This window comes from Emys orbicularis, chromosome 3 (genome assembly GCF_028017835.1).
Source record: "Emys orbicularis isolate rEmyOrb1 chromosome 3, rEmyOrb1.hap1, whole genome shotgun sequence".
Classification (NCBI taxonomy): domain Eukaryota; kingdom Metazoa; phylum Chordata; order Testudines; family Emydidae; genus Emys; species Emys orbicularis.
In genome coordinates, this window is record NC_088685.1 from 196,427,996 (window position 1) to 196,453,441 (window position 25,446).

At 42.3% G+C, this 25,446-nt stretch overlaps 1 protein-coding gene across 2 annotated transcripts; it reads left to right on the forward strand.

Annotated features, from left to right (window-relative positions):
• Positions 1–580: 580 nt before the first annotated feature.
• On the forward strand, positions 581–23,092 carry SNRPB2 (small nuclear ribonucleoprotein polypeptide B2). Of its 2 annotated transcripts, none has more exons than XM_065400930.1 (7): positions 581–655; positions 1,403–1,490; positions 7,349–7,521; positions 11,709–11,849; positions 19,027–19,080; positions 20,669–20,757; positions 22,709–23,092. In XM_065400930.1, exons 2-7 carry the CDS (start codon positions 1,427–1,429, stop codon positions 22,866–22,868), a joined length of 681 nt encoding a protein of 226 aa, XP_065257002.1. In that variant the 5' UTR covers positions 581–655; positions 1,403–1,426; the 3' UTR covers positions 22,869–23,092. The 2 variants fall into 2 exon arrangements, with proteins under 2 accessions (XP_065257002.1, XP_065257003.1); XM_065400931.1 differs by having other exon boundaries at positions 653–734.
• Positions 23,093–25,446: the final 2,354 nt, after the last annotated feature.

The window sequence follows — 25,446 nt, forward strand, 5'->3', positions numbered from 1 at the left end:
AGGAGTGATACCAGCCCTTTTCATAGCAGCACCACGTGGCAGGCTGGCTCCTGTTCACCCTGGCCTGTTCCAGCAGCACTATCCCAGCCTGTTCTTCCACACCTAGCAGCTGTGCATGTCTAAATCGGCTTCTCTAGGGAACTGCCCCACCAACCTCCGTGACAGCCCTAGCAGCGAGGCTGTGCCCCGATGAGGTTGGAGGGCAGGTGATGGGGGAAGCACAACAGGGTCTGGGCAGGCAGGGAGCAACTCAACCCATAGGACCCACCCGGAGGCAGAACCTGGGCCGGCAGCAGGCCCCCTACTGGCCCTGATGGGGGGGGGTCGGGGTCTTGCTGCACCCAAGCCTTGCCCGCGTGAGCCCCACTTGCTATGCGGTGAGTGATCCCCACAGGCACGTGTGGAGACACGGGAACCGCCACTGCGCTCAGGCCTCCGCCGCCTCCTCCTCCTCTCCCGCCCCGCCCCTGTTAAGACGCACACGTGCGATGGGGGAGGAAGGAAGAGGGAGAAGAGCGCATCGATGATTGGGTGCGCGATATGTCGATTGTGCATGAGCTCGACTCTTCTGCCTGATTACGTGAGGTCACGCGTCAGGGCGCGGAGTGCGGCGCTGGGAACGGTGGGAAGGCGCGCGGGCTGCGAGTGGAGCCGGGTGAGGAAAGGGTTTGTCCCCCGTCTGCTCCTCTACTGGGAGATGCGGCGCGGGGGACCCGGTGCCTGTGTCCGGGGAGGTATCTGGGGCTCTTCCCTCTGGGGACAGGAGCACTGCGCCTGCTTCTGCGGGCGGGCTCACCTAGCCGCGGTTGGGATTGGCCCAAAATAGCCACGAGCTGTGAATTCCCCAGAACCGGGTTTGGGGCAGCTGGGGCGAAGGCGGCTGGGCGCGTGAGGGAGGGGGGCAGGAGGGGCGGGCTGCACTTGGAGGGTCTGGCTGTGGTCGGTGTATGAGGGGGGCTGCGGTTGGAGGGGCTGGCTATATGGTGCAGTGCGGGGTATCGATGTTTATATACGAGGCGATAGGGACCATAAACACTTCAAAGCGTTATTGATTAAAAGGGCAGTGAAAGAGCTCTGTGGGGATGATCATGGTACAACTCCTGACCACACAGAGTTTAGTGCTTTTTCAGTGACTTGGGCCCCTATAGTAGGCTATATCTTTCTGTACCTTCAGAGGTGGTGGACCTTTGTTAGTATATGAAAAGTGTATAGTTTTAAAACCTGTGTGATAGAAAGTGCTTCCTTTTCACTGTTGAGTGAGACAGTTTTGATCCTGTTCTATATAGCCTGATCCAGGCATCACCTGTTTGACCTAAACAAACAAAAACTCAATTATTATTATGAATTCATCTTCATAAATGTAAGCATTTTTAACACATTGTGCTTGTTTCTCTTTTTCTAGGCTGTTGTATAAGCAAGATAGAAGATGGATATCAGACCAAACCATACCATTTACATCAATAATATAAATGACAACATTAAAAAAGACGGTATGAATAATTTAACGTTCATATTTTTCATCAGTGTGTTGGGAAAACTATCTCAGTAAAAATATACTATTCTATTTTCTAGAAGTATAATCTAGACATAAAATGTCATTAGCAATCTTGTAACGTCAGCACGTTTGTGCTATGCCTAGCCCAATGGAATCCCAATCTGTTTTGATCTCTAGGTACTACGGTAATACAAATAAATAATTACAACCAAAGCAGTCAGAAAATATAAATTAAGATCTCTATGCTTAACTACTGCCAATGGGGAAGGAGTTAAAATTGGTAACTTCAGAACGAAGTGTAAGTCTTAATGCATATTTGGGTGATTTGGTTTTGTTTTTTTAAACTTTCTGGCTTTCTTCTGTTTATCATCTTAGGGTCCAATTCTCCAAACCCTTATGAATGAGTAATTTAGTTGTTGTGGGTAGTCCCACTGAATCTTACGTTTATCTTCAGATTGAGCCTCATGGCTCCAGTCTTGCAAACCCATACTTATATGAATAGTCCTTCATAATACAAGTGATTCTACTGACTTTATTGATACTGCAGTACTTCTGAGTAGTGGGTTATCGGATCAGCCTCTGGTGGTGGTCTGGATGTGGTTTTCCAAAAGTGGTGGTAATTCTTTTTTCATATGCACACTCCCTGCTGGGATGTAAACAATGTGGAATTATTGTGTAACTAAACCCAGTGAAATAACAGTGGTAATTGGATACCACCTGGGTTTCTATCTAATGGAACCTGGCAGCCAGGTGATGTGTTTTGGGATCCTCCATATGGAGATGTGTATTGGTATAAAAATGTAAATGAAACTAAAAGTATTTTAGAGTTGATAGCAAGCAGTGTAACTAGTTACCAGTATACATTCAAATTTAATACTGCTGTAAAGTGGTGCTCTAAATGTCTGTGAAAATTGAGTCCCAAAGTTTGCCCCACAGTAATGCGAGGATCAGAGAGTGGATTTAAAAAAACAAAAACCCTCAAACAAACACTATATAGTAAGGTACATTGCACTATATAGTAAGGTACATTGTTTCCAAGTCTCCATGATTCTTAAATCTCCCAATGGGATATTGAACATATTGATGTATGTCAGGAAAGCCAAGTAGGAAAAACTAGAGAAACAGGACAATGGGGACAGTTAGAGAAACAATCCTTAATATCAAGTAAAGGGTAAAAGTGGTCTGGTCAAGCATGCATGATCAGCAGAGAGCTTAGAAATCTGCTTGCCACTGAAAACCACATAATTTGTGTTTTTACAGAGAATTTTTAGTTTTTACATTTTGTAAAAAAATAAAATAAAAACATACTCAGTGGAACCCTGATTATTGGATCTTGCCCCAGTACCAATTCGATCGGACAATAGGTAGGGCTTTGGCTGTCAGCCCCGGGCAGCGGGCCTCTGGCTGTCAGCTTAAAAATTGTAAATATATCAATAAAACATTGTGTTCAACTGATACCTGTATATATTGTGGCTATGAAAACTAAAGTTCAGTGTTTCATTTTATCTATGGAAAAACACAGATTACTCTTTTTTTTTTTTTTTTTTAATTGGAGAACTTTTTTTAATCACTGGAAAACTAGGATCCCTGGTCACCAGTGTGTGAGAAGTGGTAATTAACTAATTAGAAAAGAGAAATAACATGAAAATAGCAAGGACGGCAAAAGTTATGCCAGTTTACACATGCATATTGTATGAGTTGCATAAGATATGTGATAGTCATAACACTTTATGATGATTGGAAGAGAACTAATGAATATGTAATTTGGATATGTATAATATGTTGGAGATTGTAAGCGATAGACAGAGCTTCATAGGAGAAATCCATTGTGATTGCCTGTGCCCCAGAAGGAAACTGGCCATTTCGTTTTTCTGTATGTGTCTGTTTTTTCTTTAATAGTAATTGTAATCAAAAGGCATACTTTAGGTTCAAATAAAGGTTTGAATTAATAAACCTGAGTGTCTCAGACCTGAGCATGTAGCATTCTCGCGCAAGAAATACCCCGGGTTGTGAGGCACCTAACCATTACCTGCCCTTAGCGTGAAGCAGTCTTGTTTGGGCTTGCTGTGGCTCAGCTCCCTGAAACCAACTGCTTCTGGCAGCACAAGCACTAACTTCTAGTGCCTCCGCCAACCCCCCTGCCCACCGTGAAGGCCTTGCTCTCTCTGTATGTGTAGCTATAGGCACACACCAACCCCCAAGTCTTTGGAGTGTTCCCTGCAGTGTCTAGCCTGGGGTAGTCAGTAGATAGACTGTGGGCCAAATCCAGACCACCAGATGCTTTTGAACGGACTCAAAAATCTTTTTATTTACTTATTGTTGTGTGTTGGTTTTTTTTTTTTTTTTTTTTTAAATTCTGGAGTCTAGACTTGACTATATCTTGACCAAGAAATTTGCACCTTGACAAAAAATAGACTACCCCGGTCTAGCCTCTTATCCATTGAACACTCACAAAATGACCAGGCCTGCTATTCCCCAGGGAACAGTACATCCCAGCTTGTAAAATTCAACAGAAAACCATCACTTTGCTTAACACCTTAGATCAGTGGGTCTCAAACTTTTTTGCACTGGTGACCCCTTTCACACAGCAAGCCTCTGAGTGTGACCCCCCTCATAAATTAAAAACACTTAAAAAAAAAAAATTTAACACTATTATAAATGCTGGAGACATAGCAGGGTTTGGGGGGTGGAGGCTGATCGCTCGCAAACCCCCACTTCATAACCCCCAGTTTGAGAACCTCTGCCTTAGATAAACATTCTTTTTTTCCACTAGAAGTATATTATCAAAGAACAAATTTGAGTAGTAGTAAGAATATTGGAAACAAATGGTTACTTATAAAACAAAATCATGACATGCTTTCTAGAGACTAACAAGTTACTCTCGTATCTAAAGAAGCTGATCTCACGCAGGATTCTCTCCAGCATTTTTAGCCAACTCTACTTGAGACCCCTTTTTCATAGAGCAAGAGTGCTGTTCTTTTTCTTTCTCAATGAAGGCTGCATGGGCGTCTTTTCTGCCCCAAATATAAAGCAAACACCTTTGACGTGTTCCTCCAGATAAGGTTCTGTGCCCCTACTGTGTTTCTCTTCCTTTTAGTTTTCTGAAATTCTTTCTTACAATCCTTCATTTGTATTCAGTGATGATGTAGCTGTGTCGGTCCCTGGATATATTCGAGAAACAAAGAGAGTGAGTAATATGTTTTATTAGAGCTGTTGGTGAGAGAGACAAGCTTTCAAGCCCTGCCAGAGCTCTTGTACATTTCCCAGACCTGAACTAAGGCCCGGTCCTTACTACAGACCTACTATATTGGTATAACTATGTTGCTCAAGGGTGTGAAAAATCAAGAGCGTCTCCCGTTGACATAGCTATCCACCAGTGAGGTGGATTAACTACGCTGACGGGAGAAACTCTTACGTCAGTGTAGTTGAATCTTCACTAAAGCTCTGTAGCACCGTACATGAAGACAAGCCATCAGAGTGGCACAGCTAAATACAAGGTGGAACAGATGGTTTAGTGTAAACAGTTAACATATATCAAGAGACTGTTCAACGTGAAATAACTCTTTAGCACCTCTCCAATCATAGGGGGAAAAGGAAGAGAAGGGGAGGCAGGTAGGGGAGTTGATAGTGGATTATAGATTGTTGGAATAAGCCATAAATCCAGTGTCTCTATTCAGTCCATGATTTTTAGTGTCTAGCAAAGTTGTGAATTTAAGCTCTCGGGCTTGTCTTTTGAAAGTGTGCAGGTTTCTTTTGAGGATAAGGTCAGAGTTTTCACAAAGTGTTCACCCACAGGCGACATGGTGTTTCTGTCTTTTATCATTTTCCTGTGTGAGTTCATTCAAGAGCCTAGTGATTGTCTAGCTTCACCCACATAGTCGCTATTGAGGCAATTAGTGCACCAGAGAAGGTACACCACATGTTGTGATAGGTACATGTAGGACGTATGGATCTTGAAAGGTATGTAGTGGGGGGTGTTGATCACTCTAGTAGTGGAGGTACATCTGAAGGTTTTGCATCTGTTGCTCTGACAGGGTCTGGTACCGCTTTGAGTTGGTGTGTCCTTGTTTGTGGGGAGCTTGTTTCTGATGATAAGCTTGAAGAGGAGGGTTCAGAAAAGTTTTTTTCAGGATGTGGTTCCCATAAAGTATGGGTTGTAGTTGTTTGATACCCTGTATGGGTTCAAGTGTGAGGTGGTAGGTGGCAAGTAGGGGTGTACAGTCAGAGGGGGTTTTATTCTGTATTGAAGCAGATTCTCTTGGGGTGTTTGGGTGGTCCATTATATGATGCTATCTGCTTCTCTGGTGGAGCATCCTTGTTTGGTGAAGGCGGTTCTGAGAGTGTTCAGATGTATGTCCTGGACTTTTCTTGGAGCATATTCTGTGGTATCTGAGTGCCTGGCTGTAGATAACAGATTTTTTGGGTGTATTTGGGGTGGAGACACACACAGTGTCTGTCTGTGTCTCTCTCTCTCTCCCCTCCTCCCCCCCCACATGGTATCTATATTTTCACAATGATATCGATGACCAGCATGACACTGGCTTTCATTTGAGACCCCACGTGACATTCTTAAGTGAATCAGAATATACATACCAGAATCAGGAGATTCTTGTAATCCTTTGTACCTCCTTGCCAGTTGACATTGAGGTTCTTGGGTTACCTTGCAATATTATACAGTGCACATTACATGATGGTGTGTCTGAATGTTCCAGTGAGCAAATTAAGCATAGCTTTCATTTATAGCACACATTATATTCCCAATAAATCAGAAGGTTGGCATTGTGGAAAATACTTGGTTATAGTCTTTGAAGGGTAAAACTTCAAATTGCATTTAGAATACAGCTTTTATACCTACATCTTTCCATTACCATAGTGTACAGGAGAGCATTCCTTTTAAAGGGAGACTTTCATGACGTAACTTTAAGAGAATCTTCACATAAAAAGCAATTTATATGGCCATATGTATCTGATTTCTTGGTCTGTGCTTACAGATATTGTCTCTAATAGTATGTTTTCTCCCAGCTTCTCTTGCATGACTTGTTATGGTCCCTAAAGTAATATGATTGATGTCAGATAATTTTTGTTTACCTTAGTTGAAAAGAAAAACATAAAAAAAGAATCATGATGAACTGATATTGTCAGACTTCAGCAATGACAAGAACATACTTCAGTTGCTGAAGTTTCAAGTATCAGGGGGTAACCATGTTAGTCTGTATCCACAAAAAACAACAAGGAATCTGGTGTCACCTTAAAGACTAACAGAGTTATTTGGGCATAAGCTTTCGTGGGTAAAAAAACCCCTCACTTCTTCAGATGTATGGAGTGAAAATACTGAAGTATGTGTCTTAAATACAAGAACAGTGAGGTAATAGAATAAGTGTTCAGTGCAAGGGGATGAACGTAGGTTAATTGGATATGTTTAAGGCCAGACTTTGCACCTACTTTTAAGACTGTCTTAAGATAATGAAAATGACTGTCACAATTCAGTGGGATGGGCTGATGATCCAGAAAGCCTATTCCAATTCACATTTAATTCTTGAAAGAACTGGTTAAGCAAGACAGACATGGAAAAAATCTCTTAATGCTATCAGCTGCCTGATTTTAATTAATAATGTGCTTGAATCATGAATAATAATAATAAAAAAACCCCACATCACTTATTACCCTAATATGAGTGTTATGGTTTTGGTTTATGGCTTTGGCTCTGACTTTATATGAGTAAAGTAGAATAGCATGTTATATGTATTTTTCAGAGTTGTAACTTCATGTTATTTGAGGATAGGATAACTTTTATAAAAGCACAGTGACATATCCAACCTATATGCAGTAATGGCTTTTCTATGCTCTCAACAGAACTGAAGAGATCCTTGTATGCGCTGTTCTCACAGTTTGGTCATGTAGTAGACATTGTGGCTTTAAAGACGATGAAAATGAGAGGACAGGCCTTTGTCATATTTAAAGAACTTGGATCATCCACCAATGCTTTGAGACAGTTACAAGGTTTTCCATTTTACGGCAAACCCATGGTAAGTCTCTCTCTCTCTCTCTTTTTTTTTAATGGCACTAGGACAGTACAGTATTTTGCAACTGGGAATCAGACTTTTGTATTTTTCTATCTAGGGTGTGTCTGCTATTTATTTTTCATTGATGTCATTTTTTTCTCTGTGTGAACATATACATTCATGCATATTTGAGGGGCAATGTGCGTAGCTTTCAGATAAGACTGCTTTACTCCAACATCATACTACTTTACATTTTTAAATTAGAAGTCTAAATTTTGTATGTTTTCTAAATGAAGGCTTTCAATAATTTTTCTGTGGTGGAGTAAAATTGTATGGCATTTAAATGCCTCCAGTTTGCCTTTTGTTTTTTGTCTTGTATAAGTCAAGTTTGTGTAGTGATGCCATAACATTTGGCTGCATTCACTTATGTTGAAGTTAAGCATTCTTAATTGTTCAATGTTATGTCATAATATTTCTACTTCATAATAAATATTGCTAATCCTGAAGAGCGTAACATTTTCAGTATTACAAAATAAAGTTCAGAACAATTTGTATAAGATGATGATGCTGGATACAAGTATTTGCACATTGTATAACTATGCACATGAGTCCTTCAGTGGTTTTGTGTGTGTGAGAGAGCGCTTTTTTTCTATGTTGGTGAGCCTAGAAATCTTGATTTGCATGTGTCTTCCACCCATTTTTTGTAGTGTGGAGGAACACACAAACAAAGAAACTCTCTGTACAAAGAAATTTTTAATATAGTACACACAAACAGTTGTCTTTGCTGTGTGTGGAACACTTTGCAATAGCTTGCCACTCTGACTGCATCCACCTTGTCCATATGGGGGAGAGAACCAGTAGAATTCATCTGTGCATGGTGTGGGAATAGCCAGATATTTATGAAATTTTATAGTCTAGCAGAAAAACAGATGCTTAGACACCTGTGGTACATCTCTGAATTCTCCAAACTAAAAAGATAAAAGATCTAAAAGAGATACTTCATCCATCCTGTTCAGCTGAACACTTCAAAAATTCATGTGTTGAGAAATGCTTCAATGCTGATGACGGGTTCCACTCAATAACTATCCAAAGCCGTGTGGACCAACGCATGTTCATTTTAATCATCTGAGTCAGATGCCAGCAGAAGGTTGATTTTCTTTTTCTTTTTTGGTGGTTCGGATTCTGTATTTCTTCATCAGAGTGTTGCTCTTTTAAGACTTTGGACCGTATTTTCCACACCTCATCCCTCTCAAATTTTGGAAGGCACTTCAGATTCTTAAACTTTGGGTTGAATGCTCTTGCTATCTTTAGAAATCTCCTATTGGTTCCTTCTCTCACTGCAGATTTGACAAAACGCAAAGTGTTCTTAAATTGAACAACACATGCTGGGTCATCCTCTGAGACCACCCATAACATGAAATATATGGCAGAATGTGGGTAAAACCACGGAGCGGGAGACATACAATTATTCCCCATGGAGTTCAGTCACAAATGTAATTAACACATTATTTTTAACGCGTGCCATCAGCATGGAAGCATGTCCTGTGGAATGGTGGTCGAAGCATGAAGGGGCATACGGATGTTGAGCATATTTGGCATGTAAATACCTTGCAACTCTGGCTACAACAGTGTAGTGCGAATGCCTGTACTCACTTTCAGATGACATTGTAAATAAGAATTGGGCAGCATTATCTCCTGTAAATGTAAGCAAACTTGTTTGTCTTAGCGATTGGCTGAACAAGAAGTAGGACTGAGTGGACTTGTAGGTGCTAAAGTTTTACATTGTTTTGTTTTTTGAGTGTAGTTTTAAAAAAACAAATTCTACATATGAAAGAGCAACTTACAAGATAGAAATTGCACTCCAGTACTTGTATGAGGTATTTTTCAATTCTCTATTTCTTCTGTCTTTCTTGCTGTGAAAGTATTTGTAATAAAAAATAATATAAAGTGAGCACTGTACACTTTGTATTCTGTGTTGTAATTGAAATAAATATTTGAAAATGTAGAAAAATCCCAAAATATTTATGATAAATGTAAATTGGTATTCGATTATTGTTTAACAGTGCGATTAAAACTGTAATCATGACTAATTTTTTGAATCTAATTAATTTGTTTTGTGTTACTCTCTTGAGTTATCTACCCTCTTCTTATTTACAATGTCACCAGAAAGTGAGAACAGGCATTTTGCATGTACTTTTGTAGCCAGCATTACAAGGTATTTACGTGCCAGATATGCTAAACATTTGTATGCCCCTTCATGCTTTGGCCACCATTCCAGAGGACATGCTTCCATGCTGATGACACGCGTTAAAAATGTGTTAATTAAATTTGTGACTGAACTCCTTGGGGAGAATTATGTCCCCTGCTCTGTTTTACCCGCATTTTGCCATATATTTCGTGTTATAGCAGTCTCGGATGATGACCCAGCACATGTTGTTTATTTTAAGAACACTTGCACTGCAGATTTCACAAAATGCAAAGAAGATACCAGTGTGAGATTTCTAAAGATAGCTATAGCACTCGACCCAGGTTTAAGAATCTGAAGTGCCTTCCAGAATCTGAGAGGGACAAGGTGTGGCGCATGCTTTCAGAAGTTTTAAAAGAGCAACACTCGGATGCGGAAACTACAGAACCCGAACCACCGCTAAGAAAAATCAACCTTCTGCTGGTGGTATCTGACTGAGATAATGAAAATGAACATGCATCGGTCCGCACTGCTTTGGATTGTTATCAAGCAGAACCCATCATCAGCATGGACGCATGTCCCCTGGAATGGTGGTTGAAGCATGAAGGGACATATGAATCTTTAGCGCATTTGGCATGTAAATAGCTTGCGACGCCGGCTACAACAGTGCCATGAGAATGCATATTCTCACTTTCAGGTGACATTGTAAACGAGAAGCGGGCAGCATTATTTCCTGTAAATGTAAACAAACTTGTTCAGCCAGTCGCTCAGACAAACAAGAAGTAGGGCTGAGTGGACTTGTAGGCTCTGAAGTTTTACATTTTGTTTTTGAGTGCAGTTATGTAACAAAAAAATTCTACCTTTGTAAGTTGCACTCTCATGACAAAGATTGCACTACAGTACTTGTATGAGGTGAATTGAAAAATACTATTTCTTTTGTTTATCATTTTTACATTGCAAATATTTGTAATAAAAAATAATATACACTTTGATTTAAATTAGAACACAGAATACAATATATATGAAAAGGTAGAAAAAATAAAACATCCAAAATATTTAATACATTTCAATTGGTATTCTATTGTTTAACAGTGCAATTAAAACTGCGATTAATCGCAATTAATTTTTTGAGTTAATCGTGTGAGTTAACAGCAATTAATTGACAGCCCCAGTATTTTTTATAATTACTTTTCCAAGTACTTGCTTTAATTGCCATAGGGATGTTCAGTAATTAGGAATGGGATGGGAACTGGTCTACATAACTTCCTCTCTTCTATGCAGTCATCACATGAACCATCTCTCTACTAAAATGCTATTGACGCCCCCTTTCTCTTGCACCTTTTCAATGTCTTGCATCCTTAGTGGTGGTTTTGCCTCCCTTTTACTGTCTCTACTGCTAGTTTCCTGCCTCAAGAGTTTCCTCTCCTTTATTACTGGCAGTAAAGAAAGTTATGTCATAGTGACCATCTCCTTCCAGTTGCTCTAATCCAGTGGTTCTCAGCCTGCAGCCTAGTCAGCATACAGCTGCGGCCCCTGTGACATCCTCAGGGCCATATAGGTAGTATTGGATGTGGCCCACAATGGTAAATAGGTTGAGAACCACTGCTCTAATCCATGCCTGGGGATATGAATTTGAACTGATTGTAGTATAGTAGGTTTCATATAAAAGAGAATTGTCCTGTATTTCATTCTTATTCTTTTTTTTCCCTTAAAGTTCCGCTGTGACTAGTTTATAAACGTTCTTGGATACTCTTTAAGTGTTTATTTAAAAACATGTCATTTAACCATCCTCCATCAACCTCTTCTGTCTTTTGCATGTTTTAAACAAAAGACGCTTTCGTAGTGAGTGCTCAGAATTAATTGGTGAATTCAGCATATTCTGTGGGTAGTTTCTATTACAGTTTTTAATGTAAGAAATTCTTGTAGGAATTCCAGTGTTCTGCTAGATATTTGGGGCTTTAATGAGGCTAGTGCAAGCTGTTCAACATAATGAACTATAAAATGTTCTGTCTTCTTGTTTAAACAGCGCATTCAGTATGCAAAAACAGATTCTGATGTGATTTCCAAAATGCGCGGTACATTTGCTGATAAGGAAAAGAGGAAAGAAAAGAAAAAGGCTAAATCTCTGGAGCAGTCAGCTAATGCAGCAAATAAAAAGCTTGGTCAGGTAAGTGGACTGTGTAAACCAAAACAAGATTCCTGACTTCTAGGACAAGTTTGAAGGGTTTTTTCTGCATGGAACAAACTCCTTTAATGGGATATTTATCTATAGTTTTAACAAGGAGGATTGTATTTTGGGGGAATGTACGTAAGAGACTAATGTGCTTCCTGTAAACTGTGCCAGATTTGTTTTAATGGACTCATATTAATCATTAGACAAAGTTGCAAGGAATCTTGAGTGCAAAGGCCCCCAAACTGTGTTAAGAATCTGGTTCAATTTATTCATTACTAAAATGACAAACTTTTGGAATCTGTTCATTTTGCCTATCCACATAGTGGACGAAGTCTCAATTTGTCACTGTCTGTTGTTCTTTCTTCAGCAAAGAATATTAGCTGTTACTGTGTGTGTTTTTTTTTTTTTTCCACCCTAACACAATGTTAAGGTATTCAAACTGTGAAAACTTTCAGTGAACTTCCCTTTTTGGAAAGTATCAACTCCCTCTGTTTTGGTGAATATCCATTGGTTATTCACTATAAATCCCAGAGAGAATCTTAAATTGCAAATATTTTTGTAAAAATATTAAAACTAGAAAACTGATCAGTTTAAAAGTGAAACAATTTAAGGGTAACCATTCATAATTTTTTTTTTTTTTTTTTTTTTTTTTTTGGATGAGCAGCCTAGACCTTTTATGCCAACGCAAATTCTAGAGTGTCCTTTCTAACGCAACAGTTCTTTGAGTGCTTGCTCATGTCCATTCCATGTTAAGTGTGTGTGTGTGTGTGTGGTTGCTGCAGATTTTCCCCTTGATGGTATCCATCGGGCCAGCTCTAGTGCCATCTGAGGCCACGCATTCATGCGTCCGTATAAGGGGCCTAGCTGGCCCCGCACCCTCTCAGTTCCTTTTTACCACCCATGACGGTCGCTCGAACATCTCCTCTTGCCTCGGCAAAGAGTTCATCTAGTGGTGCTGTTATACCCTCCTTTCTTCGCAAGTTTAGTTACCTTCAATTTATTTCGTTTAGTAGTAGTGTATAAAGTTAGGTCCCATAGCTGTTTACAGGGGCATCCTCTTCCCCTGGGACCGGGCATGCTCCTGTCTCTGGGCTTTAAACCCTGTGCCTCCTGTGGCAAGCACATGCTGGTGACTGACCTGCACTCCAGATGTCTGAAGCCTCTATGAGAGGCTCATGTGCGAGAGCATTGCCATGTCTGCTGCCAGTTCAAGCCTCGTACAAAAAGGGACACTGAGGCCAGACTAAGGTCCATCCTGATGGAAATCACACTTAGACAGGGGTAGGAGTCGAGCCAGTTGGACTCGGCACCGAGTACCTCGGCATCGGTGCGGAATGCTCTTCCCACAGCCTGTTTCTCGGCACCATTCCCCTTCACTGGTGCCGAGGAAGAAGTACAAGAAACAGTAGTCCGAGAGGGGATGCTCCTTGGAGCTGAGGAGGGACAAAAGTGGAGTGCAGTCTGCATCAGGCTACTCCTCTGTCCCTGCTCTGCAAGTGGCACCATCAACTCCGCCCTTCTCGCAGGTTCCGTTGAGTCTGATGCAGGGCCATCCACCAACACCGGGGGAGGGGAGGGGGAGACATTGTGGCACCAGCAGGACTGTGGTGCTGTCCACCCCAGAGGTCTTTCCAGTGGCTAGGGACCTGATGACTATTGCACCACCAATCCCAGCGGGGCAAGTTCTGACACCGGTGAGATCATCTTGCAGAAAGGAGCCTGTTTCCCTAGGCCCCTGCCTGGCAGCGGGTCCTCTGGTACTGACCCAGAGGGAAACTGCTGTTTGTTGGTGAAGACTTCCCCTCTCTGGCACTGATCCCTGAACCATGGGCGCTGGCTGGAGGAAGCAAGGGGTACTCCCACCCCATGGTCTCCCCAAGCTGACTCATCGTCAGAGTCATGCACCCAACCAAGGAACTGTTACCAGTATTTGACCTACATCCTGTTGGATCTCAGTGCGCGTGCCCCCTATAGCCGCCTGGCTCAGAGGTCAGTGGTGTATGCGGGTCCAGTAGAATCCATGGGCTTCCCCCAGATACTGGGACTGCCTTTCAGCTGTTTGTACTCGGTAGCGTCTGAGAGAAGGGCCCCTTCTTTGTACACTCTGGTACGAAGCCCAATACCGATGCTCAGGACTTAAGCCTGCATGAGTGGTTAGTGCAGAAGAAGAGGAAGGCCAAAGGACTCAAAGAAGCTGGACCTATTTGGTAGAAAGGTTTATTCTGCTGGTGAATTACTGCTCCACATCTCCAATCAGCAGGCCTTGCTTGGCAGGTATGACTATAACATCTGGGATTGCAAGTCAGAATTCAAGGAGTTGCTGCCCCAAGAGTCCAGGTAAGAGTTCCCCACCCTGGTGGAGGAAGGGAAGACTATAGCCAGGGCCTCTCTCCAGGCTGCCCTAGATGCAACTGATATGGCGGCCAAAACAATGGCATCAGTGGTGGCCATGAGGAGATGCTCTTGGCTCCAATCTTTGGGGCTGCCACCGGAGGTTCAGCAGTCCATTCAGGACCTTCTATTTGAGGGAACTTCCCTCTTCTCCGAACAGATGCAAAACTCCATGGCCTGAAAGATTCCAGGGCTACCCTCAGATTCCTGGGCCTCTAATCCCCACACCTTCAGTGAAGCATTTCAGACCTCAGCCACTGGTCTGCTTCTTGGCTCTGCCACCTCACCAAGACCCGTTTAAGAAAAACAGCAGGGCTTATAAGCGTAGGCAAGCGCCCCCCTTTCACCTCGGCTTCATTGCGCAGATATCTATGAAGTCCCAAGCAGAACTTTTGAAGGGGTGCCCAAGTGCATTATATCAGTTCCCATACCAGATCCTGTTCTCTCCCCCCCCCCCCCCCCCTTTGTTTTCAGTCCGAATTTCCTATTTCAGTCCAGCATGGTCCCTCATCTTGGACTGTTCGGTGCTGAGTAGGATGGAGGAAATTTTATTACACACACACACACACCGCCCCTCCCATACCCATCCCTCTTCAGGGACACTTCTCACGAGCAACTTCTAGTCCAGGAGGTGCAAGCCCTCCTGTGGGAAGCGGCTGTAGAGGAGGTGCCTCAGAACTTGAGAGGGAAAGGATTTTACTCCTGCTGTTTCCTAATCCCAAAGGCCAAAGGTGGTCTTCGACCCATCCTAGACCTGCGTTGCCTCAACAGTTATCTCAAGTAGCTGAGATTCTGCATGGTTTCCCTGACCTTCTTTATCTCTCTTTTTCTCCCCGCCCTCTCCCCCCCCCCCCCCCCCGGATCCAGGGGACTGGTACACTGCCCTCAATTTGAAAAACACTTATTTCCACATCTTCATTTTCCGGGGCCACAGAAGGTTCCTCAGATTCATTGTAAACCAGACCCACTACCAATTCACTGGCCTTTCCTTTGGCCTGTTGGCAGTCCCTTGGGTTTTCAGAAAATGCATGGTGGTGATGGCAGCCTTCCTCGCAAGGCAAGGCATTTGAGTCTACCCTTGCCTCAATGACTGGTTGGTCCAAGGCCCAGATGAAAGCCAGCATCAATTTGGTCCAACCTATCTTCAGAGTCCTGGGCCTATTGATAAATGAGCAAAAGTAAACTCGTCATCCCCATCCAGAGGATAGAGTTTGTCGGTGCAGTGCTCGATTCTGCCTAGGCCAGAGTCTGCCTCCCAGAGGCTAGTTTCTAGACAATGTCGGCTCTGATATCAAAGTTCAAGGCCAACCCTGTCATGACAGCCCATTTTTGCCTCAAACTTTTAGGTCACATGCCACGTGCATTTATGTGGTACAGCACGCAAGACTTTGCATCAGACCCCTTCAGGTTTGGCTGGCCTCAGTGTACTTGGCTGGACTCAGTGCTTACCGTTCCTGCCCCAGCCCTTGCCTCTCTCGACTGGTCGAGGGATCCCCGATCAGGGGGTGTGGGTGTTCAAACCTTTGTCACTCCCCAAACAGCAGTATCCCTAATTTTGGACATGTCCAGTCTAGTTTGGGGGCTTACCTCAAGCACTTTAAGGCCTGTGGTCCCAGGAGGAGCTCTCCTTGCATATAAACGTCAGAGCTCAGAGAGGCCCGCCTAGTGTGCCAGGTGTTCTTACCCCAGAACGCAGGCAGAGTTATGAGTGCTCATGGACAACATGGCAGCCACGTTTTACATCAACAGAGAGGAGTGCATTGCGCCACCCTGTCAAGAGGCCATTCGTCTGTGGGACTTCTGCGTGAAACGCTCCATCCACCTTGAAGCTTCCTACCTTCCGGGAGCCTGGAACTCTCTGGGAGATCATCTTAGCAGGTCTTTCTCCTCTCACCATGAGTGGTCTCTTCACCCTGGTGTAACCAGATCCATCTTCCAGCTGGGATGTTTCCTCATGTAGACCTGTTCACAACCAAGCAGAACAGGAAATGTCAGCAGTTTTGCTCTCTGCGTGGTCACAGCCCAGGTGCTCTCTCAGATGCCTTCCTACTCCTGTAGACAAAGCTTCTGTTCTACGCATTTCCCTCTCATTCCTCTGGTACACAAGGTCCTTCTGAAAGTCAAGCGAGATAAAGCAAGGGTTATTCTTATTAGCCCCTGCATGGCCGCACCAACACTGGTTCGGCACACTACTGGATCTGTAAGTAGCAACCCTATTGTTGCTCCTGCCCCTCCCAGACCTGATCTTGCAAGATCATGGCTGTTGGCTCCACCTGAACCTCAAGGCCCTCCACCTGACTGCATGGATGATCCATGGTTGAATCCAGCAGTGATGGCCTGTTCAGAACAAGTCCACCAGGTCTTGCTAGGTAGTAGGAAACCATCTACTACAGTGACTTACCTAGCCAAGTGGAATCGTTTCTCAGTGTGGTCTTCCCAATGAGGCCTCTCACCAACTCAGTCACTCCTCCCGTCAGTACTAGAATACCTGCTTTATCTGAAATAGGGCCTAGCTATTTCATCGGTCAAGGCGCATCTAGTAGCAATCTTAGCCTTCCATCCTCTCATGGACGGTAGGTTGGTCTTCTCACATGAGATGTCCATTCACATATTCAGGGGATTAGGGAGACTTTACCCTCAAATTCGTGAACCTATCCCACCCTAAACCTGGTCCTGTCAAGACTCCTGGGCCTGCCCTTTGAGCCGCTGGCATCGTGCCCTCTGTCTTATCTCTCCTGGAAGGTCACCTTCCTGGTAGCAGTTACTCGGCCAGGAGGATCTCAGAAATCAGGACCCTTATGTCAGAACCCCTGTATATCGTGTCCTTTAAGGACAAGGTTCAACTGTGCCCCCACCCAGCGTTCCTCCCAAAGGTGGTCTCGCAGTTTCATAGTAACCAGGCTATTTTCCTGCCTGTTTTCTTCCCAAAACTGCACAAGAATATGGAGGAGTGGTGTCTCCTGGCCTTTTAAATTGAGAGACGCACCGTGGCCTTCTACATTGAGAGAACCAAACTGTTCCATAAATCTATGCAGCTCTTGTTGGCAGTAGCAGACAGGATGAAAGGCCTAATGGTTTTGGTCCACACAGTTTTTCATACTGGATCCCTTCCTGCATTCATATGTGCTATGAGCAGGCAGGTGTCCTACCTCCTGCCGTCTTGACAACCCATTCATGAGAGCTCAGGCTTCATGAGTGGTGTTTCTGGCTCAGATCCCAATCCAAGACATCTGCAGAGCAGAGACCTGGTCATCGGTACATACTTTCTCCTCCTTCCAACTACACCATCACCCAGCAGGCTAGGGCTGACGCCAAGTTTTGTAGAGCAGTGTTGCAATCTGCATGTTCATGAACTCCAAGCCCACATCTGCAGGTAACGCTTGGGAGTCACCTAATGGGGAATGGAAATGAGCAAACACCCAAGGGGGGGAGTGGGGTGAAATTACTAACCTTTCTGTAACTTTTTTCTCTGAGATATGTTGTTCATGTCCATTCCATGATCCACCCTTTTGCCTCTCTGTCGGAGTTAGCTAGTAAGAAGGAACAGAGAAGGTGCAGGACAAGTCGGACCCCTCATACCAGTGCATAGTCAAATCAACAATGTAACAATCAAAATTCTTCTCTATCTTCTGATATAGAAAACAAATAACAAGTAATTTCTCCCCAACTACCCCAAAATTGGGTCCAACTCCAATTACATAAATATGTCTAGATGATCATGATGGTCCCTTCTGGGTTTATAAACTCAGACTTTAAGCAGTAGTAGTACTAGCAGTACCCAAAACATAGTCTGCGGACTGCTAGTGATCCCTAGACCACTTGCTAATGGTCTGTGGAGAAGTGGCTGGTCACATGGTGCTGCTTGTCTTACTTTCCAGCTGAGAGAAACAGAAGGTATCTGAGGGAAGACAAAATGAACAAAAGTAGGAAGTGTGATTAACTTTTTTCAGAGATTACTTGCTGATCTTTAATGTTAAGTTAAAATACACAAATAGTTTCACAATATTACTCTGCAGTGTGTAATAATTGCTGTAGTTGCACCTAAGCATTATGCAATAACAAATGGGAGAGGAGCTGGTCCATGCAATCGCAGATGGGAATGGAGTTGGCCCCTAAGACAGAATCTCCATTAAGAGGTGGTCTGCACTGGAGAAGTTTACTAATGCCTGTATAATAGAAAACACCAAAATTAAGAATAAACAGTAAATTCTGTAGATAGGAGTTTTGGTAGGTGTTGTAGAGCTTTTGTTGCCTTAACTTCGCCACCATTTTGAAATCATTTAAAGAACTCAAATATTGATTTTGAATTTGTGCTGGAGGAGTTTATGGATTTATCTGTACCTCAGTCAGAAAGCATGTAGTTCTGTCTTCAACAGAGCCATGTTTAGAAACACTGGAAAAAATACCTTTCCCTGTCTGTGGAATCCACCTTTTCAGGAGGCCGATGGAATACAATAGTTTGCCATATCTACTGATTCACCTTTAGAATCTATTCCGACCTAATGGCTGTGTCTTCTCCAGCAGTCTGGTGGGGGTTTAAAACCCAGTGGCTTCATGTTTCCCACCAGCAACTATTCTGCAAACTATAAACCGTCCATGGACCACAGTTTAGGAAACAGTGCCTTAAGATTGAAGGGTTGGTTAGGATTAAGATGCTCTCTCAGGCTCCTTGAAAACTAAACTGGTATGGATATATGCTTTCAAATTGAAAATTATAGAAAACTTTTCATTGCTGATTTTTGGTAAAATCATGTTTTTCTAACTGTGTTTAATCTCCCAGGGAACAACACAGAATTCTTTGAATGTCCAAGGGACTTCGTCACAGAATCAACAGGTAATTCTTATTCGTTTATTTATTCCTGCCATTACTTTCTCTGTTTTGAGAATTAGCAGGAAGAGAAAGCACTAAACAAACATCATTTAATATCTGTGTTATACAATAGAACTCCAGTATTTAAAAAAGCGCATTTGACTAGTTTAGAATTTTTAAATTGGACTTTGGTGGGGAATTTCTGCAGTACATAGAATGAGTTCTTGGTACATGCTCTGAATTTTGTTATATCCCCCCCTTAACTGGCATGTATGGAGAGACAGCTGCTATTACAAACTTCAGGCCTGATTTTTAGTTTTTCCCCAGTTCCTTTATTTCACAATTCCAGTGGGATAAAGGGGGCAGAAACAGCCTCTGGAGAATACCCCTAGTATATGGGATTTTATTGGATGCTATAGAACTGTCCGAACACCTATATGTTGTCCTCTGAATAGTCCCCTAATGTAGAGGGTATATTGGAGAATAGAGGAGGTGTGGCCAGAGCACCCCCAGATGACCTCAGGCAGCTGTATGTGTTTGAGCTGCCTCAAGGCTGCTCTCACATAGATTGGGAGTTGAGTAGGCCCCTTAACATGGCCAAGAATTCAGAGGCCAAAAAATTGCAGAAAGCTATTTTTGTGCTCTTTCTCTCTCTTCCCCCCCCCCCGCCCCCCAAGTTCTTGTGCCAATTGCAAGGATCGAGAATTGGACCCAGTGTCTTTGTGGGAACAAACACAGACAGCTGCCTGAGTTCATCTAAGGGTGATCTGGCAGTTGAGACTAGCTGGAGCACAGCATGCTCCGGACCCAGCGTCTGTGTGGGAATTGTTGTCCCCTCTCTGCAGTTGAGGAATTTAATATATATCTTCATAAGAAGCATGGCCAGAAAAGTGTAACTGACAATGCTGAATGTTCAGGTCTCTGTACAGCCTTCTCCCTTCAAAGTTGATGACTTTGTAACTAGTTGTAACAACTGGCTTATTCTTCTCAGCTGAAGGGAATTACCTAATTATACTAAAGCCAAATAAAGTAGAGATACTTTGCTGATCCCTGCCATTGAGACACCTCCCTGTTCACTTGAGAAGGTACTGAACTGCTATATGCAAAGTATCAGCAAATCTGTCTATAGCACTGAATATTCAGTGGACCACTGAAGCAACATTAGGAAGTATACATATCTTCAAATAGAATGGTTACTCCCTCGACTTTACTACAGCACGCTGTTCAAAGCTGGTAATTCTATGGAAGTGACAACTGACATGGTCAACTATCTTTTTAGATATTTATGCCTTTTTAAAATTAGCAGTTCTACATGCTTACAGTGAATGAATTTGAAATACCTCTGTCCCCCAACTTACTGCATCTCTTGATATTCTACTAATAACATACTAACATTGATAGCAGAGAAAATGGACAAATTTAAAAATGTACTAAAGGGATTATGAAAGATACAGTTTAGCCAATAAGTGACTGAAGTCTAAACCAGTCTTATGAGGAACATTAACAGTATGTTAGTTTCTTTCCAGTAGTTTCAGTGGAAGTATAAAGAAAGTAGATGAGTGCTACTTATATTTTGCATGACTTATTGAATTATGTTCTTCTGTTATTGTAGGTGCCTGATAATCCACCAAACTATATACTCTTCCTTAATAACTTGCCAGAAGAGACAAATGAGATGATGCTGTCTATGCTATTTAATCAGTAAGTTGTGTATATAACATTTTTTTTCTCCTTTCATTCTCCATTATATGCACACACACACACATTTTCCTGAGCCCTGACCTGTAGGGGATACTTAACAATATGAGAGTTCAGTCTTGGGTCCAGTTAATCCTTGGCCTTACTGCTGAAAATACAGCCATGTAAATTGTGGTAGCTCTTTAATATGGACACCTGCCCATTAGGAACTAGAGAGACAAGGTGGGTGAAGTAATATCTTTTATTGGACCAACTTCTCCTGGTGAGAGGGACAAGTTTCAGGTCAGACCTGAAGAAGAGCTCTGTGTAAGCTCGAAAGCTTGTGTCTCTCACCAGTAGCAGTTGGTCTAATAAAAGATATTACCTCACGTACCTTGTCTCTCTAGTATCCTGTGACCCACACAGTTACAACAGCACTGCATACAACATTAGGAACTAGCTCAATTCACGTAGACCACCTATACCCATCAGATGGTTATGACTCGCAACCAATCTGGGTTAGAGTTCAAGCTAGTGACCTTTGAGGTGAAAGACTGCACAGTCACAGAAATGACTATAGACTTTATATGATTTAAGTCCATCTCAAACTTTTGGAAGCTCAGCTCCCCCTTTGGGAAGATGAAACCCACTTTCATTCTCCTTGCAACCATCATTTGGTTTTTAAGGTCCACTTATCTTACCAAATGCATCTTTCTCATCCTGGCTAGTCGTTCATGTGGCCCCAGGAATATACAACCCACTGTCTTGGGCATGTTATAGAGCTTCATAATATGATCCTCCTCCGTCTTATACAATAAATATTAACATTTTAAACTGTCATTGGTATCTGAGTTAGCATTCAGTGAAATTAATGGGGAATTTCACATCTTGGTGCTCTTATTTCAGGCTCTCTGCAAACGCAGGCAGATGTCGCTGCATCATTTTAATTTGCTTCTTGTTTTGAAGGCTTTCTTTGCAACCATAACAGCTAAACACTTCATTTTTAAAAAAATGAAAGCTGAGACTGAGGCAATTGAAAGTATTGTACATGCTTTCTGAGACTTGGGGTGTGCTTCAAACTTTGATTTGCTCATGAATAATTTGTCTGTTTTCCATTCTCATTTGTCTTACAGTAACACTGTTTGTTCCTCCCCTGCATTTCCTCACTTTCTAAATAACTTAAATGGCTACATGAATTTACTCCATCTGTTCAGAAAACTCACTACTGGGTTGAGATTGACTTTGGAAAGTTCAGCAATTAAGGGACAATTTACAGTTATAAGCACTTGCACATGGTGATATAATTGATATGAAATTGTAATGATAGTCTTTGCTGTACTGTGGTCCAGGAATAGGAAATGTTACTTAAATAACTTGAAAGTATTAATCTTCTATAGCAATGATACTCCACATATGCTGCTTTGGGTCTGGATATGTAGTTCTTGGGGAATCTTTGAATTTCAGTGGAGCTATTCTTGGTCTCATCCAATGCAGCATAAGGATTGAAGAGAATGGAAGTACCACGTTCGCTCAGGTGAAGCAGGAAAGTGTGGAGAGTGGGGAGGAGATGGAAAACATCCCTCCTAGGATCCCTGTGTCATGGGAAGAAAGCTCCATATGATGGTCTATCAGAATAGTATGACATCCTGACTTTGCTTGCTTGATGTTTTTGCCCTAATGCCCCACACATAATGGAGCAATGACCATGTAACCTCATGCTGCTGCAGATATGACAACTGCAGTGTAGAGAATGCCTTGCTGTGATTGAGTTTCTCTGCCACTTCATTACTAGTCAAGTAGTTTCACGTTTCCTTACAGATGAGAACTACTGCGCTACTTTTAAATGTGTTACTAGTAGTGATGGAATGTTATAGTATTGGGTGCTTATGATAAGGCTTAGCAGTTGCTTGAGAGATTTACCATCTGATATAAATCAATGTCATCTTATCTGACTGACTTCTCCTTTGTTTTAAAGGTTCCCTGGCTTCAAAGAAGTACGTTTAGTGCCTGGGAGACATGACATTGCTTTTGTGGAGTTTGAAAATGAGGGACAGGCGGGAGCTGCTCGTGATGCTCTCCAAGGGTTCAAGATTACTCCATCCCATGCAATGAAAATCACTTATGCTAAGAAATAACCATGGATGTTATCTTAAAAGGACTGTTTTGTATAATATGATACCACCTTTTTGGCCAACTAAAATTGTATCTTCTTTTGAAGAAGAGTAAGGAGACATTTGTGTAAAACTGTAAGGGTTACTCAAGTAGGACAACTGTAGATTTCCACATCTAGTGGATAGTAACTTGCTGTGCTGAAATCCTAACTTAGTAAAAATAAATGCTATTTTTATTTTGTTGAAGCTATGATTTTGCATCATCTGTTTTATTGGCTAACGATTTTCCTACTGATGCTTCACTGTCTCAGAAGAGACTGTTTTTTTTTTTTTTTAAAAAGCGTAACTTTGGAACAAGAATGATGGAGACAGGAATACCAATATATTTGGATTAAATACAGTATCATATTTACACTGTTCTCAGTTTGATTGAAAAACAAAGCTGTTTCTTTGATAAGGAGGTCAGGCTCTTGTCGCCAAAGGAAGCAAGAGGGGAGTGGTGATTCTCCAGTTCCTGATAGCAGGTGGAGAGTAGGGAGCGAAGCATGTCACTGGTGGCTTCATCCCCTGAAACTGTGATACACATAGAAAAGGAATTTGTGGGCTGGGTGGGGCAGGGGAAGATGTGCAGGTGATAGTTTAGGTCTCTTGCTTACTTTCCTATTCTTGTCTGTCTGATCTCTAGTTTGTTTCTAATGATCCTGGAGTCTTTAATGGCAAGGTGGTTTAGGGGACCTTTCTGGTACTCTATAAAGCTGCTGCAGGATAGCCTGATGGTGCATGCAGCCTCGTCTCTTGTTAGGTAGGATTTCCTGAATCCTATTTTATTTCAAACCATTGTGACTAAAATAGGAACTTGGATTCAATTTTTTTTAATACATGACATTAAGGGCTTGTCTTCACTACCAGGGTAAATTGACCTAAGTTACGCTACTCCAGCTATGTAAATAATGTAGCTGGAGTCGATGTAGCTTAGGTCGACTTACCACGGTGTCTTCACTGCGCTGCGTCAACAAGAGACACTCTCCGGTTGACTTACCTTACTCTTCTCGGGGAGCTGGAGTACCAGAGTTGATCGGAGAGCACTCTGCCATCGATTTAGCGGGTCTTCAGTAGACCCGCTAAATCGACACCCACTGCATCGATCGCAGCAGTGTGACTACAAGCCTCTATACACCATCACTGTAAGGTCCTAAATGAACTGCATGTTAAAGTGCCAGCCTGGGACTTGGGAGACCCAGGTTCAATAAGTTGATTTGTCGCAGACTTTGTGACCCTTGGGCAAGTCACTTAGCCTCTTTATGCCTCAGTTCCCCATCTGTAAATTGGGGATAATAGCACTTCTGTATCTCATGGGAATGTTGTGAGGGTAAATACATTAAAGACTGTGAGGTGTTTAGATAGTATGAATGGGGATCATACAGGGGTACAGCATTTATTTTGTACAAGAAAAGCTAAAGCATTTTTCTAGACCAAGTTAATAAAGAAACCCAGTTAAAATACACATTTATATTCTGGATGAAACCTGCACAGGAACTATTGGGAATTTGTACTGCAGACTTTCCTGGACATTCAGACCCTAGTCAATGTAGACCTGGACAAACAGGTGTCAGACTTGCCTTCAGCTCTCCCCACACCTTTAACTTCTGGACCTGTTAGGCCACTAAAATACTTTGGATAAGGGTGAGTGAGTCTGGCGTGGGTTTTTGGTAGGATATTTTGTGGGGAGGAAGGGGCAGCCCAGGTCTGTGCTATTGTTTCTGATCCAGGCACCAGCTACTCTGAGGACTACGCCCTTAACAACCAAAATTAACATGGTACCTTTTCTGAATAGACTGAACCTACCTGCTCCCAAAGCAAATCTGTACCATAATTGCTATTTTGACCAAAACTTAGTATCTTCAGGAGAGCATGAAGCCACTTTAGAACAAGACACATTCACTCTTTGTATGCTTCTTGATTTGATATTGGTATATAAAAATTGCTGTGGAATAGGAGACTGTGCTATATTTCAGTAGGACCTATAGTGATCTGTATATAAAATCTCATTTTGTTAAAGGAGACTCCAATGGGAGGATTTTTCACTTTCCACCCCAAAGTAAATTGCAAAATTCCTCTTCTAATAGTATATTCATACTTCCCATATCTTTTGCAGTAATTTTTCTTGAGCATACACAATTGAAAGTTCCACTTAGCAATTACTGACCTAAGACAACTGGTAGGCTGCATATTTGCCATGAATGTACAAGTAACTTTTGCGGTTTTTTTTTTTCTGGTGTAGTTTTTTTAAAAGGGCGGGAGGACATTTTTGTAGGTGCCCTAATTCTGAACTAGGGATTCCACCACCTTTTTGATGTGCATGTAATGGAGTCTCCCATATGGTTTAGCATTTAGACCAATCCATGGTACATAATTTGGGAAGGAGTGTGCTGAGGTACAACAAAGAGCAGCTAGATGTCAACTTCATGTTGAGATGGAGAGCAAGGCAACAGCCGGAAGATCAGTGGGAATGTAATTAACATAATCAGAATATGACAAGGACATAATGTTAGAGAGACAAAGTGGGTGAGGTTATATTGTTTATTGGATCAACCTCTATTGG